The 18672-nt window shown below is 33.1% G+C and overlaps 1 protein-coding gene across 2 annotated transcripts in view; it reads right to left on the bottom strand.

The window, feature by feature from the left end:
• RRM2B (ribonucleotide reductase regulatory TP53 inducible subunit M2B) overlaps positions 1-18672 on the bottom strand; it is a 37812-nt gene that overhangs the window by 6451 nt on the left and 12689 nt on the right. For both annotated transcript variants that reach the window (XM_074267854.1, XM_074267862.1), the window contains exons 3-6: positions 13254-13370; positions 12729-12862; positions 12177-12271; positions 9070-9203 (exon numbers count right to left, since the gene is read on the bottom strand). In XM_074267854.1, the coding sequence (XP_074123955.1) occupies positions 9070-9203; positions 12177-12271; positions 12729-12862; positions 13254-13370 (480 nt within the window). The remainder of the gene's footprint in view (positions 1-9069; positions 9204-12176; positions 12272-12728; positions 12863-13253; positions 13371-18672) is intronic.

Below are 18672 nucleotides of genomic sequence, written 5' to 3'. Positions count from 1 at the left end.
ATAAATGTTAAAATGTTATATAGAACAAGGTTTTCCCTCCCCCCAAAAAAAGGTTCTATATAACACATAAATATTTCTACAGACATAGAAAAAAACACACACAAGAACAAAAAATGATAAATAAATATTGAAACAATACTAACACGTAAAACTTCATAAACCCAGGCAAGATCTGTTTTATTTTATGAAAATACCTACACAATCGCCTGTAATGATTGCAATTTTGTTATTTTTAGCTATATAAAATAACTAGAACAAGATTACAAAAATGATCTCTTACAAAGTTCTTATAGGAGTTGCTTAAAATGCAGACTTACTATCTATTGTTTGTATGTGAAAATAGTTAGGGTCATTAAATAGTCCTCTTAAATAGTTTAACTATTCCTCCAGAAATTTTTTTAAAATAATCTTTCCTCTGCAATAATGTTTTCATATATAGTTAGGTAAAAGTCATCTTTAAGAAGTTCCTAAAATTCTACATAAATATGGTTTCTTATTCCTTAAACACCTTCATTTATTTATTTAGATTTTCTTGGGGGTAACTACGTGAAAGAGGAGGAGATTCTTTGACTCAGTTGCTACCTAGCCTTAATCACTGAATGAGTGCAACCTTAGTCAATCCTGTTGAAGACCTTAGCTTAAAAAGGCCAAAGTCTCCCATTTCATCCAGGGTCATCTCCAGTCATTTTGATATGTTTCTTGCCTCTGGATCCAGATAGTTCTGGAGGGGAAACTGAAGCAGGTGACCCTGTACAGCCCTCCCATTCACTTGCATGTCATGGCATCACCTCCCTGATGTCATGGTCCTCTTAGAGAACAAAGGACAAAAGCAAAACTAATGTGAAGAATACATTTGTTAAGTAGTGCATTTGAGGGAAAATTTGAAATGGGGATGTTACAATTAACAAATATTGGTAGAATTGAGGAAAGTTTTCTTTCTTGCAATTTTAATTTTATAAGGTATCACTGAAAGGGGTATGGATTATGTAATTTAACTTCTTATTAAATACTTAAAGAAAGATAAGATAATGGGCTGGGGAAATAAAGATAGGTAGCATATTCTCCCCCAAATTTAGTCATTTTTACCATTAATATTGTTCAGGTTTTCTCATTCCCTCCCTTCATCTTGGATTAATAGAAATGTTGATACAATTACAAGATTTTATATTGCAAACAAATACCTTGTTCTACCCAGATATAAAGAAAGCTAAAGGGTCCTTTTACAAAGCTGATTCCATGTATTTTACTATATGGAAAAGAGTTAATGAGATATACATAGCATTGACAGGAATAGGCAAGTAACATTTGAAAGCTAACTCCCTCCAAAAAAATTTTTTCCCAGACATATTTCATCACTAGGGGATTATTCATGCTAAGATAAGAATAACTGTACACTAAGATATCAGGTTTACATTTATCTGAACATTCAGAAAATAGGAGTTTTGGTCAAGATATGGAAAAGGAAAAATTTGAAGGAAAAGGTTTATATGAGGCATGACATTTAGGAGAGATTAAAATAACAAGTCACTAAATGTCTGATAGGCAAGAGAGAAACCTTACTATTCTTAGATGATATTTAGCCTAAATATACTTGTCCAATAATCTCCTCGACAATATACACCCAAAGTGGTCATCCAGCCTTAATCTAAAGATCTGAGTCAGCTAGACAATAAATATTTATAAAGCACCTAATATGTACCAGCCATTGTGATTATCACAAAACATACAAAAGAGGCAAAAGATAATCCCTGCCCTCAAGGAGCTCACAATCTAATGGAGGAGACAACATAAGTACAAACAAGCTACATACAAAATTGCTTAGTGATTGTCCTTTGTTTTCAAAGACGATTAAAATAATATTACATTAGAGTCAAGTAACAATGCGGCTGACTGACTGATCAGACAAGCATGAGTTCAGAATGCTCTGTCATAGGTTATGTACAGTCAAACAAGAACATGGGGGGTAGATTCTCTAAATTTGCAATCTTGTATTTCTTGTGAGCTACTTCAATTCTGCTTTGCTTATAGAACATAGCACCTTCTCTGATGAGGGCATTCCATGCTGCGTTATCCTATGCTAATGTCTACCTTGTCACACAATCGATTCTTTTTTTATATAATAGCTTTTTATTTTTCAAAATATATGCAAAGATAATTTTTAACATTCACCCTTGCAAAACTTGTGTCCCAAATTTTTCTCCCTCCTTTCCCTCCTTGCCCCTCCCCAGAAGGCAAGTAATCCAATATAGGTTAAACATAAGCAATTCTTCTAAATGTATTTCCACATTTATCATGCTACAGAAGAAAAATCAGATCAAAAGGAGGAAAAAATGAGAAAGATAAAACAAACAAACAAACAATAACAAAAAAGTGAAAATATTATGTCATGATCCACATTTAGTCCCCACAGTCCTCTCTCTGGGTATAGATGTCTCTCTCCATCAAAAGATCATTGGAACAGGCCTGAATCATCGCATTGTTGAAAAGAGCCATGTCCATCAGAATTGATCATTATAATGTACGTGCAAGAATGTTTGTGGCAGCCCTCTTTGTAGTGGCCAGAAACTGGAAACCGAGTATATGCCCATCAATTGGATAATGGCAGAATAAGTTATGGTATATGAATGTGTTTTATAAGAAACAATCTACAGGATGATTTCAGAAAGGCCTGGAGAGACTTACATGAACTGATACTGAGTGAAATGAGCAGAACCAGGAGATTGTTGTATACTTCAACAATAATACTGTATAATGATCAATTCTGATGGACGTGGATATCTTCAACAATGAGATGAACCAAATCAGTTCCAACAGAGCAGTAATGAACTGAACCAGCTATACCCAACGAAAGAACTCTGGGAGATGACTATGAACCACTACATAGAATTCCCAATCCCTCTATTTTTGTTTGCCTGCATTTTTTATTTCCTTCACAGGCTAACTGTATACTATTTCAAAGTCGGATTCTTTTTGTACATATATTGTATTTAATTTATACTTTAACATATTTAACATGTATTGGTCAATCTGACATCTGAGGGAGGGGAAAAAGTAGAATAAAAGGTTTGGCAATTGTCAGTGCCATAAAATTATCCATGCATATATCTGGTAAATAAAAAGCCATATATTAAAAAAAAAAAAAAAAAGAATTGATCATTGTATAATCTTCTTGTTGCTATGTACAATGATCTCCGGGTTTTGCTCATTTCACTTAGGATCAATTCATGTAAGTCTCTCCAGGCTCTGAAATCATCCTGCTGATCATTTCCTTTTTTAAATTATTATAACTTTTTATTTACAAAACATATGCATGGGTAATTTTTCATCATTGACCCTTGCAAAACCTTTTGTTTCAAATTCTCCCCTCCTTCCCTCCACTCTCTCCCATAGATGGTAGGTAGTCCAATATATGTTAAATATGTTAAAGTATATGTTAAATCCAATACATATGTACATATTTATAGTTATCCTGATCTTTTCTTATAGAATAATAATATCCCATAACATTCATGTATTATAAATTATTCAACCATTCCTCAATTGATAGGCAACCACTCAGTTTCTAGTTCCTTGCCACTACAAAAAGAGCTGCTACAAACATTTTTTGCACATGTGAGTATTTTTCTCTTTTTAATGATCTCTTTTGGACACAGACCCAGTAGAATCACTGCTGCATCAAAGGGTATGCAGTTTGATAACTCTTTGGGCATAATTCCAGAGTGCTCTCCAGAATGGTTAGTTCAGTTCACAACTCCACCAACAATGTATTAATGTTCCAGTTTTCCCACATCACCTCCAACATTTATCATTATCTCTTTCTGACATCTTGGCCAATCCAAGAGGTCCAATCCAAAGATTTTAAGAGAGACTTTGAGCGTGTTCTTGGATCCCTTTTTCTGACCACCATGTGAATGCTTGCTGTGCAAGTTCTCCATAAAACTGGCTTATTTGCAAGCATACATTTGGCATTCAAACAATATGGCCAGCCCAACTAAATTGTCCTCTCTGTTGTGGAGATGGAATGCTTGGCAACTTAGTTCAAGAAAGGACTTCAGTCTCTGGTATCTTATCCTGCCCAGTGATCTCCAAAATTTTCCTGAAGCAATTAAAATGGAAATGAATCCGTTTCTTGGCATGGCACTGCCACACGACCCAGATCTCGCAGGCATACAACAATGAGGTCAGCACGATGGTTCTGTAAACTTTCAGTCTGGTAGGCAGCCAATACCTCTTCTTTCCCACACTTTCCTTCAGAGCCTCCTAAACACTGAGCCAGTCTGGCAAATGTGTACTTCAACCTCATTCTCACTGTGTACAGCCCTGGAAAGTACACTGCCAAGGTATATAGAGCTGTACACTGGACTATGATGACTCTGGGACAGTGAGGCTGAAAATGTCATGCAAATCTAGATCAATCTAATTTTTGCATGAATCAAAAGATACCACCCATACCATTTTTACAATTTTTACTTATCTTAAAGGATAAATAGGAAATAACTAAAAGAAGGGAGGCATTAAAATTAAGAAGAGTTAAGTAAAGCCTTCCTGAATAAAATGGAATTTTAGTTGGGATTTGAAGAGAGTAAAGAAGCCAGTAGGTAGAGATGAGAAAGGAGAACATGAGGGAAAAAAATACAAGGAGACCAGTGTCACTGGATTAGAATGATAGGGAACAAGCTGTAAGAAGACTCAAACAGGAGAATGAGGATAGGGCAAGGCTGTGAAAGCCTCTGAATGCCAAACGGATTTGGTCCTGGAAGTGACAGAGAGTCAATGGAGCTTACTGAATTTGACACAATAGGAAAAATCTGAAGGCTAAATGAAGGACAGACTAGCATGGGGAGAGAGTTGAGGAAGAGACCCACCAGCAGGTTATTGCAATAGGCTGATGACAGTATCAAAAGAGGAAGGGGCTGTCTTCAAGAGAAGTTTCAAAGGTGAAATTAACAGGCCATGGCAACAGATTAAATACAGGGGGTGAGAGAGGAGTCTAGGATGGACTTGAGAGTATAACGCCAGTCTTTACAGTGACAGGAAAAGTAAGAGGTGGGAGGATTTAGGAGAAACAATGATGAATTCTGTTTTGGACACATTCAGTTTAGGATGTTTGAAAGACAGTTGGAAATTCAAGATTAGAAAGTTAGCAGAGAAACTGGGTAAGATGAGAGAATCATCAACACAGTAATGTTAATTAAGTTCACAGAAGCTGATAAGATCAAGTAAAATGGTACATAGAGAAAAGATAAGGCACAGGACAGAACTATAAAGACACCTATAGAATGTATGTATTTGTGGAAATATGTATTTAAGAACTGCACATGTTTAACATATATTAGATTACTTGCCATCTAGGGAAGGGGGTAAAGGGAATGGAAGGAAAAAAAAATTGAAACATAAGGTTTTCGCAAGAATGAATATTGAACACTACCTATGCATATGCTTTAAAAATAAAAAAAGATTTTTTAAAAAAGGGAAAAAAAAAAAAAGAAAGAAAGAAAGACAGAAGGCATGAACTGGGGATCTTTCAGCAAAGAAGACAAAGAAGGGCCTCAAAGAAAAGGGGATCTGATTACTACTAGAGGAAGCTCACCTGTTTCTGGATAACTCGAATTATTGGAATATTTTTTTCCTAAGTTGCCCCTTTACAATGTCTATCCATTGCTCCTAAATTTGTCCTCTGAAGCCAAACAAAACAAAGGTAACCTGAGGGGAAAAAAAATCCCTTCTACAGCAGCAAAACCAAGCACTCTTCAGCAAAAGCAACCACTTTCTCCCGTGATATAAAAGACTAAAATACAAATTCTTTGTAAGATAGAACAGAAATAACCCTGTTCAATGACTTTCTGATAATAAACAAGGCATAAAACAGGAAGATACATCCTAAACAAAAATATATGCCATTAGGCTTTTGTTTTTAATTATTTTATTTTTAATTTGTGAAATAAAACAATACTTCAAATCCTTAAAGATAGCTAAGCAGTCATAATGTATTCTTCCAAGTCTTCTCATTTCCTCTGCTGCTTGAGTTTTCTGATAACTTACTCCTTACAATTCTCTTTCCCCCGTTTCATCAACCAATTTCAAATATGATCTTAAGCTTTAGTCACCCTCCTTAATATACTCTTTAGTTTATTAATAGCCTTCCTAAAATTCGACGCCCAAAACTGACTCAACATCATCGTTTCCATTCTGGATACTATTTCTCTTAACACCACAAGAAGTTGGACAGTGGAAAGAAGCATTATTGCCTCATTTTTGTCCAGGTTTGACAAACTATGCATCTCCTACTTAAAATATTAGGTCTCATCTGAAAGCTAGGAATCTCAGGTTCTCTCAGTTGTGGTTAGTTTAGTTCAATCTAGCAACTTCACATCTAATTTTTCTTCCATAACTAAGAGAAAGTAAGTAGAAAAAAAAATGGGAGGAAATGATATATGTATGTATTTCTTTTCCACTATCATCAACTCCACATACTTCCAAATGTAGAACATAGGGAAAATTTTGGGAAGATGGCAGAATAGGTTAGTAAATTTCAAGCTCACAAATAGAACAAATTTGCACCTCAGAGTGAACATAGACTGATGAAAAATCAAGACAACTTGGGACAGAACGAGGATCCTCCTCATACAAACCATATGATCTGAAGAAAGACCCTGGGCTAGGGATTAACCTGTCTGAAATACAGATATCTTTGGGCTAGCTGCACAGAAACATCCAGTGGGTACCTCTCAGACTAGCTAGGTGTGGTTGGAGCCTTAGCAGGAATCCACAATAATACTCACCTCCGGGACAGTTTGTCAGTCTGGGTTTGAGTCTGGGAACACTGAGGGAACCTGGGCTGATTGGGAATGCAGGACCTAACTGTGCTGCTGAGACGCGGCCTTGAGTGAGAAGGAACCAGAACACCCATGAAAGCAGAAGCAGGGGGGAAAGGGACGCTGCTGGCTGTGGGCACTTGCAAGAGCAGGAAACTCTTGGTTTGGGATTCCTGGGCAGAGTGGAGAACTGAAGGGAAGACTGAGGCACCATTCCACCCCCCTTCTCAATTAGAAGTGCTTACACTAATACCTCTTTATTAAAAAAAAAAAAAAAAAATGAACCAGCAAAGAAGGAAGAACCTCACCATAGGAAACTTACTATGGGAACAGGGAAGACAAAGGTTCATCTTCAGAGGAGGACACTGATGTAAAAAAAAAAAAAAAAAAAAAAAAAGCTATCCCAAAGAGTAATGTGAAATGGCTCCCTGCCCAGAGAGAATGTATAGAAGAACTCGAAAAATAATTTAAAAATCAAATGAGAGACATTGAGGAAAAACTAAAAAAAAAAAAAAAAAAAAAAAAAAAAAAAATTTAAAAAATAAAAACCATTCAAGAAAAACAAGAAGCTTATGGAAAAAAAAGTTAACCAACTAGAAGAGGAGGCATAAAGTTTCAAAGATGAAAATAATTCTTTGAAAATTAGAATTGAGCAAAGGGGAAGCCAGTGAAACTATGAGAGATCAAGAAATAACAAAAGAAATTATAAAGAATGAGAAAATAGAACAGAATATCAAACATCTTAAAAGAAAAATGATAAATCTGTTGAAAAGATCAAGAAGAGAAAATATAAAAATAATTGGACTGACTGAAAGTTGTGACCAAAAAGAGAACCTTGACATAATAATGCAGGAAAGAATCCAAGAAAATTGTCCTAATTGTCCTGGAGTGATAGAACATAAGGGGAAAGTAGAAATAATTTAAAAAAAAAATCCACTTACCATCACCTCAGAGATCCTTTGTGGAAAACACATAAAAATATTATTGCTAAATTTCAAAACCCCCAGATCAAAGAGAAAATTTTGCAGGAAAGAAGAAAAAAGCAATTCAAATATGCTGAAGCTACAATTAGAATTGTATAAGATTTATCAAAATACAATAAAAGACCACAGGTCCTAGATCATATCTACTGACAATCAAAAGAACTAGGCCTGTGGCCAAAAATATCAAATTATTTATAATTTTGAATGAGAAAAAAATGGACTTTCAACAAACTTGCAGATTTTCAGAATTTTTCATAAACTGAACCCAAACTTAACAGAAAATTTAACATATAAGAATCAATATAAAATATCAATTTTAAGGAACTTAAACATGGACAAATTTTTTTGCATAGGAAAATGTTAAAATTCTATTTTACATGGAAAATATGTTAAGATGTTTTGCAGCAGAATTTAATTAAAGAGGCAGCAAAAATAGGAAAGACATGTGTGTATGTGGGGGGTGGGGGAGTATATGTCTGTATCTACATATGTATACATAAATATAGTTTTCTTAACCATAGCTTGGTTGGGCATGGTGGTGGGAATGAAAGGGGGAAAAAAATTAATAAAGTAAATAAGATGAGCAACAGTGAACCAAAGAACAAGGAAGTAAAGAAAAAAATGGACATTTATTAATATAATTTCTTCTACTAATATATATATATATATAGATCTGGTAATTTGTTGTTACATATTTTGAATCCTCCCTGATATTCTGCTGAACACAAGACAATGTTTTCTTTTTGTTTTGCTTTATTTTGTTTTGCATTTCTTTTCTGTTTTTCTTACTGTTTTTTCAAATTCATTTTTTAAAAAGCATAAAAATATTTGGTAAATAATAAAAAAACAGAAATAGAACATAAACTCTCATAAATACCAAGGATTTGCTATATACTAAAAGAGGTTTTCAAATAACATTTCCCTGATTTTCTTACATAATGTAAGTGACCTTAAAAATATATCAAGAGTATCAAAAGTCACTTTGGGTTTTCTATTATTAATTGTAATTAAGAGGGTCATGTAACACTGAGATAGTAATTATCAGATGGTCCATATTTAGAGGTTATCTTAGGGAAGTCAATTAGTCCAGGGAACTATTTTTCTTTGTAAAAGATGAATAAGTATCCTAGGAAAAACAAAAAATAAAAATATTTGAACCTTTCTTTTTTATTCTGAGTTACCATTAGCTTTTGAAAAGCAAAGGAAAAATGAGAAATGAATTTTGTGGATAATCTAACACAGCACAATTAGAAAATGAATTTATACCTTACCTCATCTCTGCTGATGAGCTCATTGGAAAAAGTGAGTCCAGGCATAAGACCTCTCTTCTTAAGCCAGAATATAGCAGCAAAAGAACCCGAGAAGAAAATCCCTTCTACAGCAGCGAAAGCAACCACTCTTTCTCCTGTTATGTAATATGCATTCATTTTAAACAGACTAAAATACAAATTCCTTGTAAAATAGAACAGAAATAAACCCTGTTCAAAGACTTTCTGATATTAAACATCAACCAACACATAGAACAAAAAGATATATCTTACCCAAAAGTATTTGCCATGAGGCTTTTTCTTAAAAAATTATTTTATTTTTAATTCATGGAATAATACAAGCATTTCTGTAAAATAGCAAATAAAAAAAAATGACAGCACATGAAACTACAAATCTATTATATACAATTTGCTACTCCATTCAAAATACAACAAAGTTATCATGTTTTTTTTCCCCTCTATCCCCCTGCTCACTGTCCTAGACATACACAGATATATATTTGTAAATATAGATGTAAAATTATTCTATACATACTTTATTTATCAGTTCTTTCTCTGGATGAAGATTTTATCTTTCTCCCTATATCTTTTAAAGTCAATTTGAGTATTTATACAGTAAATTTGAATATTTATAACAATTTATTTGCTCAAAGTCATTGTTAAAACAATATTGCTGTTACTGTTACATATTCTTTTTTACATACAATGTTCTCTTGGTTCTCATTTCGCTCTTATTATTTCATGCAAATATTTTCATATTTTTCTAAGATCACTGAGCTCATTATTTCTTATGGCACAGTAATACTCAACCAAAATTATAAAACACTTGTTTATGTTGTTCATACTTATTCACCATTCTCCAACTGATGGGCATCCCTGCAGTGTCAAATTCTTTGCCACCACAAAGAGAATTGCTATAGACATTATAGAATACATAAGTTCTTTTTTTTCCCCCTAATCATCTTTGGAAAAAAATATTGAATAATGGTATGGTTTGGCAATAGGCAATTGGATAACTCCTTGCACATAATTCTAGCCTGCTCTCCAAATTGGTTCAATCAGTTCACAATTCCAGCATCAGTGAATTTATGTCTCATCTTTCCCACATCCCTTCTAATTTGTCACTTTCGTCTTCTACCATTTTAGCCAATCTGGTAGATGTAAAATGCTATCTCAACGTTGTTTTAATTTGCATTTTTCTAATGACTTAGAGCATTTTTTCATAAGGCTATAAATAGCTTTGACTTCTTCATTGGAAAAGTACCTGTTCATATCCTTTGACCACTTATTAACTGAGGAATGACTCCTTATTCTTATAGATTTGACAAAGTCCTTTATAAATTTGAGATATGAGACCTTTATCAGAGAAACCATTTATAAACACCCCTACCAATTTTCTGATTTCCTTTTGATCTTGGCTACATTTATTTTATTTGTATAAAATCTTTTCAATTTAATGTAATTTAAATTTATCCATTTTATACCTCACTTTGCTCTATATTTCTATTTATTAATAAATAATTTCCCTATCCTTAAGTTGATAAGTAATATGTTTCATGTTCTTATAATTTTTTAGCAATATCTTTCTTTATATCTAGGTCATGTATCCATTTTGACCTTATCTTGATAAATGGTTTAAGAAAATGGTTTGTGCCCAGTTTCAGACAAATTAATTTCTAGTTTTCCCAACAATTTTTACCAAATAATGAATTCTTATCCTAAAATTTTAAGTCTTTACACTTGTCAAATATAAGGGTATTACATTTAATTGCTTCTGTAAATTGTATGCCTACCCTATTCCATTGATGTACCTCTGGCACTGTGCCAGACAATTTTGATAATTACTACATTCTAAAGTAGTTTAAAATCTGGTATTCCTAAGCTGCATTCCTTTTTAATTTTTAAAATTATTTCCTTTGATATTCTTGACTTTTGTTCTTCCAGATGAATTTTATTATTTTTTTTCTAATTCAGCATAATAATATTTTGGTACTTTAATTGGAATGACATCAAATATATAAATTAATTTGGGTAAAATTGTCATTTTTATTATGTTGGCCCTAACTATACAAGAACAATTAATTTTCTCAAATTATTTAAATCTAATTTTATTTCTACAGAGTTTTTAAAAATTTTGTTTAGATAGTTCCTGGGTTTATTCAGGGAGGCACATTCCCATGTATTTTATAACAATGAGTCTTCAAGCCTTTGTTTCCTTCTAGAGTCAAATGAATCACCACCTTCCCTATGAAATATTTTCTGATTCTTCACAGTTTATAATGCTTACATCATTATCCTATTGTTGTTGTTGTTTAATATAATTGTTTATATACACGTTGTTTTTCCTAAGAAAATGTAAGCTCCTTGAAGGAAGGCATTGTTTTATATTCCCTGCATATAAACATTCAATTCAATATTTTTGCTTTTCAGATAGTTTTCATTTAAAATTCACTTGGCAACAAAAATAAACAGAAGTATCTTTCGTCTACTTCTTTGTGCTAAATCTGCCCTCGATTTACCAGCAACTAATGTAAGTCTAAGTCTGATATTATTCACCACTGCTATAGATGTTATAGATGAGATCCATGTCTTGGATCAGGGTTAGGGATAGGGATCTATAAGGTCTCTTTGAAGAAGACAAATGGTTTAATGATGTGCACAGCAGTGCAGAAGAATGAAATTTTGATTTGCTTTGAGTCAATAAAGGTAAAAAAAAAAAATACTGAAAACAGTTTTAATTTGTAGCTGACTAGAAAATTCCCAATCAGATTCTGTTACACTAACTTTTAGTTATCTTTCTGTCTACATTACTACCTGTTTAAACCTTTAGTATCTTAACATACCAACTAAAATTAGGTTTACTCTAGTTTCTAATTAGCTGTCATATTTTATGTTTCCATTCTAAATTTAAGGCAATCATTCATTTTCCTTGAGCCAGACATCACTGTAGATTATTCAGAATAATTTTTGTTTGTTTGTTTAAAGGAATATAATTAATTCTAAGACCCAGGGAAATTAACAATGATTCCATCTAAAGAGATAAATACAAAAATGAATAGTTTTACATTGGCTGAGACCAATTAGAACATATATAAATTAAAGCAACATACCAAATGTGGATTTTCTATCTGCTATCCATCGCAAGGCCCAATCTGCTTTCCTCTTAACACATGGCATTGTTTCAACAGCATTGAATAAGAATTCCCTGTAAAACCAAAATAATAACTAGTATGATTTCTTATTTTATCATCTAGCTTTCTTTATCAAATAAAATTTTCACTACTCAACCAAGAATAATTATTAAGCTATCTTCAATTCTATAAACAATACAGTTTTTCAGCACTGCAAAAATAATAAAAGTAAAAACCATAGCAAACCTCAAAGTGATAATGAAACAGGTATCATGTGACAAGGTATTTGTGATCAAAGATATCTAAATAGGACAGTTTCTAAAACTTAGTGATCAAAATGTTCAACATAAGATAAACATACATAAAATGAACAGAAAACATAGTATACATAAATTCAAATGGCTAAAAGACTGCTAATATATCACTTAGTCTGAGTGGGAAACAGATTATATTTAATGACTGACTGTAACATGCAAATGTAGTTAAACATCTACAAATAAATTTTAAAAACTGATGAAAATCCCGATGTACCTTTTCTGGGGGTCCTTGATGTAGGTATCTATTAGCAAACTGTACATCTCTGAATGAATGTTCTCAATTAGAATCTGAAAGCCATAGAAACAGCGAGCCTCTGGAACCTGAACCTCCTGACTAAAGCGTTCCACCTAAAGGAAAACAGGAAATATAAATGTAATGGGAACTCTTAAAATATTAGTTATCAAGTCAATAATAAATTGAATATCAAAATCATTACCTGAATATTTCCTATTAAGCTTATCCTATACAGGTAGACTAAGAAGATAGTTTTGTGAATTAGGTATAATTAAAAGGTATTTCTAATTTGTAACAATTATTAAAGCCAGTCCAACAATATGTTTATCAAATGAAGGAGAGGTATCTTTTGCTTAAATATTTCAAGACCCTTCCCCTTCTCATAACTTCAGTTTTAACAGCTTTACCTTTCCCGATACTATATGCAGTATCAATGTGAAATATTTTACTACCATTATCAAACAGCTACTGATTACTAATCAAAGCAAAGAAAATCACTCTTACCAAATTTTCATTGACTATTCCATCACTGGCTGCAAAAAAAGCCAAGATGTGAGAGATGAAATATTTCTCATCTGATTTCAGTTTGTTCCAATGAGGTAGATCCTTTGATAAATCAACCTGAAATTCAAAGGTTTCCAAAATTTTAACTTAGACAAAGTCAAAATGTTTCCCAATAAATAAGGTAAACCTCAAGTTGCAATTCATCCTTAGGAGTTAGAGGGGAAATTTTTATTTAAAATTTATACATTTAAAGTATGTCTAAGGACATACTTCTATTGTACATAAATTTTATGAAAATCTCCCTTCTTCTGGAAGAAGGAGGGACATTATTTGATAAAACTGCATTTTAACAATTAAAATGGAGTTAGCCACATTACAATCTGGAAAAAGGTTAATAAGGAAGGATGTCTTCAAAGATATTTTAAGAAAAGAGTGAATAATAACCATGCAGAAAGCTACTGTAATTTACATATTATTTAACATGATGGTGAACAGATAGCAAACTGGATTCTCCAATTTCCCCAAATCTCTTTTCCTTCTTTCTTTTTTTAACCTCTGATAATATGGAAGTTAAAATTATGGGTAGATCTAATAAGTATTTCACAGTATCACAAATATAGTAATGTTCTTTCTTATGGGTCCTGTTGTTCTATACCAGAGTCAAATTAGTTTTTGATACATAATGGGAATAGTTGCTTACTTACGTTATTACATTGCCACGTCTTGTGTTTTATAAACAACCCATAATCATATTAAGCACAGAATTATTTGAGTTCAAAATACATTACAAGTATATCTTATTTTGTACAATAGAGATTCATAAAGAGTAAGTCAGGAAGTAAACTCTGATAAATTGAATCATATTTTTGTTTTTCATTATAAAAATGAAGCTTGCTTCCAAAGAAAAATTTAGCTTTTAAGATGTAATTTATTTTTATTTTATTTATTTTTTTGCTGAGGCAATTGGGGTTAAGTGACTTGCCTAGGGTAACACAGCTAGGAAGTATGAAGTGTCTGAGGTCTTATTTGAACTCAGGGCCTCCTGACTCCAGGGCTGGTGCTCTATATTTACATCGTGCCACCTAGCTGCCCCTTAAGATGTAATTTAAAAGAAAAACAAAAAATACTGATCTTTATAGTTCTAGCTGGCCTTTATAAAAATCACATAAAAGAAAAAAAATTCTGATAAAATCTGAATGTTAATATGACTCCAAAGTCTTAAAATACAAATGATTTTAAGAATCAAATAGGAAGACATGCCCTTTTGGTTGCATAGATAAGAATATAAGCTCCTTGAGTGCAGAAATATTTTCGGGTTTTTGGTTTTCTCAACTCTCAACTCAACTCAGATCCTGTTTCACAGTAGGAGATTTAAGAAATCTCAATTGACATATTGAGTGGGGAAAGGAGATGTGTCTAAATTACCTTTAGGAAAGAAAAATTCTTCTAAATTTTTGTCTCACAATGGTGTTTCTTTGATATCTTACTAAAATTGTTGTTTATGCAGTGGTTTTGAAGAGGTTAAAAGGAGATAGCCCAAGATATAAATGATTAACAGGAAATTCCTTTCTTTGAAGAGGTTAAAGGAGATAACCTGAGACACAAATGATTAATAGAATTTTACATCCTTAAGAGAAATTCTTGTCTTATTTACAAATCTCTCTGGAACCTCTTGGATAGTATCTCTATATCCGAAGGGCAAACTTTGTTTTATGACCCTCATTATGTATAAAATGAATCTCCAAAATTCTATTCCTTGAACTAGTTTTTTCCTGCCTTGTGTCCACTGACTTTGCTGTGGCGTCCCCGCCCCCTTTCCAGGCAGTCTGGCCTTTCTCCCTGAAGGCCAAATGCCGGCCTATCCCTTTACTATCAATAAAGACTTTGTTTTAATACAGCATTGAGTAGCGAATTCATTCCCTAAACAGACCGGCCTTTGGTACTTTGGAGGACAAGGAAGCATTGAACCCACTTCCTCTGAGCCTCATTTTTGTCCTCATCAGTTTGCTTTCCCATTCTGTCTGCTGAACTAAATTTATTTTAATGAGAGAAAAAACATTACTCCACTTATGTTTCTCCAGTAAGGCCAAAGCTCAAAATAATGTTAAAATAATCAGTTCCTTAATTTAGATTTCTAGGGGATAAGTTTTCTCTAGGAGACAACAAACATATCAGAAATAAAATCAATGCTTGGAAATCACTTATGAATATATGTTTTTTTTTATTATTATGATGGGTGACTTTCTAAGCAAATTTCAAAATAAAAACCTTTCAAAAATATTTGGAGTAGTTATTGATTGCTTCAGTATCCTTTTTACCCTAAATTATTTCTGCAACCTATTTTCCATAGGTTTTCAATCATATTATGTTGTTCATTTCCATCCAAAATATATAGTCTATTAAAAGCTAATTTTTGATTCGTTAAATTTTTTCTATTTGGCTAATAGTCCTCTTCAATTCCCAAAACATTTTACTTTTATTTCTTCAGTCTTTCATTCCCTCCTGTGTATTTAGAAGAAATGTCTACATTATTCTCTTTTGTAAAACATACTAAACTTGAGGCAGCTAGATAGCGTAGTGGATAGAGCACCAACCCTGAATTCAGGAGGACCAGAGTTCAAATCTGGTCTCAGACACTTAACACTTCCTAGTGTGTGACCCTGGGCAAGTCACTTAATTGCCACAACAACAAATATATATATACACACACACACACACACACACACACACACACACACACACACACACATACTGAACTTGTTCCTAATGAACACTATCCTATATTTTACTTCTTTCATTTTTAACTTAGAAAGTTTACTCTCTGTTAATTTCACGTTCTTTTATTTCTCTGCCTTACCATCCTGAACTAAACGAAACTTCTACCCTCCTCTCTGTATCAATCTGGACCTCACTTTTCATTCCTCAGATTTGACTTACCTCAACAGTTATTCCAAAACTCTTCTGAAGTCCCTAGTGCCTCTTCTACGCATGTTTTGGGCAGCTAGATGGCATATTGAAGAGAATATTGACCCTAGAGTCAGGAATATCTGAGTTCAAATCCAGCCTTAGGCACATAACTTTACTAGCTGTGTAACCCTGGGCAAATCACTTAAACCCAACTGCTTCAAAAAACAAACAAATTTTTCACTGTTTTATTGAGAAAATACAGGCCATTTGCCAGAACTCCCTCTTCTCTCCCACTCACTAGTTCAACATCTGTACAAATTCATACATCTTGTTTTCCTTTTCTTATTTGGACCAAATAGTCAGCTCCTCTTCTTTAATACCATCTTCTACTCAGTCTTTCAGGAGCCAATCACACTGATCATTTCTAGAACATGCAAGCCTTTATCCTCTCCCTCTCTTTGTTTTGTCTTTTTTTCCTCTTTTTTTTTGTTTTTTTTGTTTTTGTTTTTTTTTTTTTTTTGGTTCTCCATTACTGGCTCTCTGAGACCTAGACATATATCTAACTCTCCCCTACAGTCAAGAGATGAAACTCCTAAAAAGGTGTTTTTGAATCAGACAAGGGAGCATTTAAGGCTAATTACCTATTCAATATAAGACAATGATTCTATTAGCAAATGTTTGGAAAAATGGCCCCTCTCACCATGGGTGCTGGCTCAATGTTTGGGGTTAAGCTAATAGTAGGCAAGGATTAGAGGGTGGGGTGAGAGAGACAGATCTTGCTTGGCACAAGGACTAAGAGGAGAAAGGTGGAGATTCTGAACTCCAGAATCCAGAAGAGATCTTTGGCAAAACTCCTGGCAGTTTGCCTGCTTCTCCCCCTAAAGACAAAGGACTTTAGCTTATCTTGACTCAGGCGGATTCTGAGGCCTCCAGGGAGCTAGTCTGGGATAACACCCTACCTTTAAAAGAAAAAACTCAGTAAATATTTCTATTTACTGTCTTTGTAACTTTCCAAACCAAACCACATTTCCCAGGCCACCAGGTCCCTTTCTATGTTGTATCTCAAATTTAAAAATAAGCTACTTGAGGGTAGTAACTTTATCTAATTTCTGTTTTTGTATCCCTAATGCATGTTACATTGTTCGTATTTAATAAATGCTTTTTATTAATTCATTTGGATTATACAGTTTCTCTAAGTGCTGAATATCACTTTGAATAATATTCCCATTTTTTGAATATTGAACAATGATCTCATAAAAACATATAGTTATCATGGGGTAGGCGCATGGCACCCCCTGAAATCTATAAAATATGCATAAAGTTTTTATGGCATTCTCTGAGAAGTCTGAATTTTTTTTCTTTTGTGTGGTGTTCATTGCACCTTATTGTAAAATATGCATTAAATATTTGGTCATAGGATATATCATGCAATACCATGCATTTATTTTATATATTTCTGAGTTTCCAAACTTTTTTGGTCCTTTTACTTGTCTTCACATGTTATCTGTGCTTTCCACAAAACTCCCCCAATATTTCCATTTAATTTTGTATGCTGACCTGCAATATGTCAAAACTGCAATGGGAAAAATCTCAATATGGAAGGGACAACTGCACTCTTAGTTCCATAATCCATAATCAAATTTTGAAGAAAAAGTTGGACCAAGTTTTAATATACATCATTTAAATGGAAGGTAAGATGGTTTAGACAGAAAATTGTGTAAATTCTTCATAAAATATATTTTAAATACTATCAGCTAACCAAAGAAGTTTTTGCCATCACTCTGAAAACTTTCCAGCACAGAGTCCAAATGAAAGAGGCATTTTCTATTGATGATGAAGTCTTCCAAATGTTCCTATATTTTTGATTATCATCATGCACATTGTATCAAGTCATAGAACACTGCAGAGCCTCCTAAATGAGATCCATAACCACTACATAGAGTTCAATCTAACTACTCAGACAAGAAAGATTATGTGATTTATTGATATGCAGTAGGATATATTGATTTGCAATAGGATGGAAATTCCACAGAGCTAGACAATCAGGATTCAAATCTTAAACACAGAGTGTGCAGGAACAATGGCCTAGGTCCAGAACTGAAGATGAAGAAGAAAGCAAGCTAAATTGCCTTTGGAAAAGTACAGTGTTTTAATGAATGATATTCTCTTGGGAACAAAGATTTCTCTTTTTAACAAGAATATTTTTCCAGTGTACTATGTGGCTTCAATTCATGGAATATCAGTTTCCAAATATTTGAAATTCTGGGTAATTCAAAGGGCAACTGAAATGCCCAAGGTGGACTACAACATATAGGAAAGAAAAAGAGAAATGATATTTTTTTTAAAAATCACAAAAGAACTATGTGACTATAAAAGGAGGTAGATTACCCATATATTAAGAAAGAACCAATAGACAACTTATATGTTCAATTAGCAGCTATAAATGTCATGAGATCTAAAGTGAAATTCTTCAACAGGTTTTAAGAAGATCCCATAAAAGATTTACTGGAGG

Source organism: Sminthopsis crassicaudata, chromosome 1, assembly GCF_048593235.1.
Source record: "Sminthopsis crassicaudata isolate SCR6 chromosome 1, ASM4859323v1, whole genome shotgun sequence".
Classification (NCBI taxonomy): Eukaryota; Metazoa; Chordata; class Mammalia; order Dasyuromorphia; family Dasyuridae; genus Sminthopsis; species Sminthopsis crassicaudata.
This window is presented reverse-complemented; position numbering and strand designations above follow the sequence as displayed.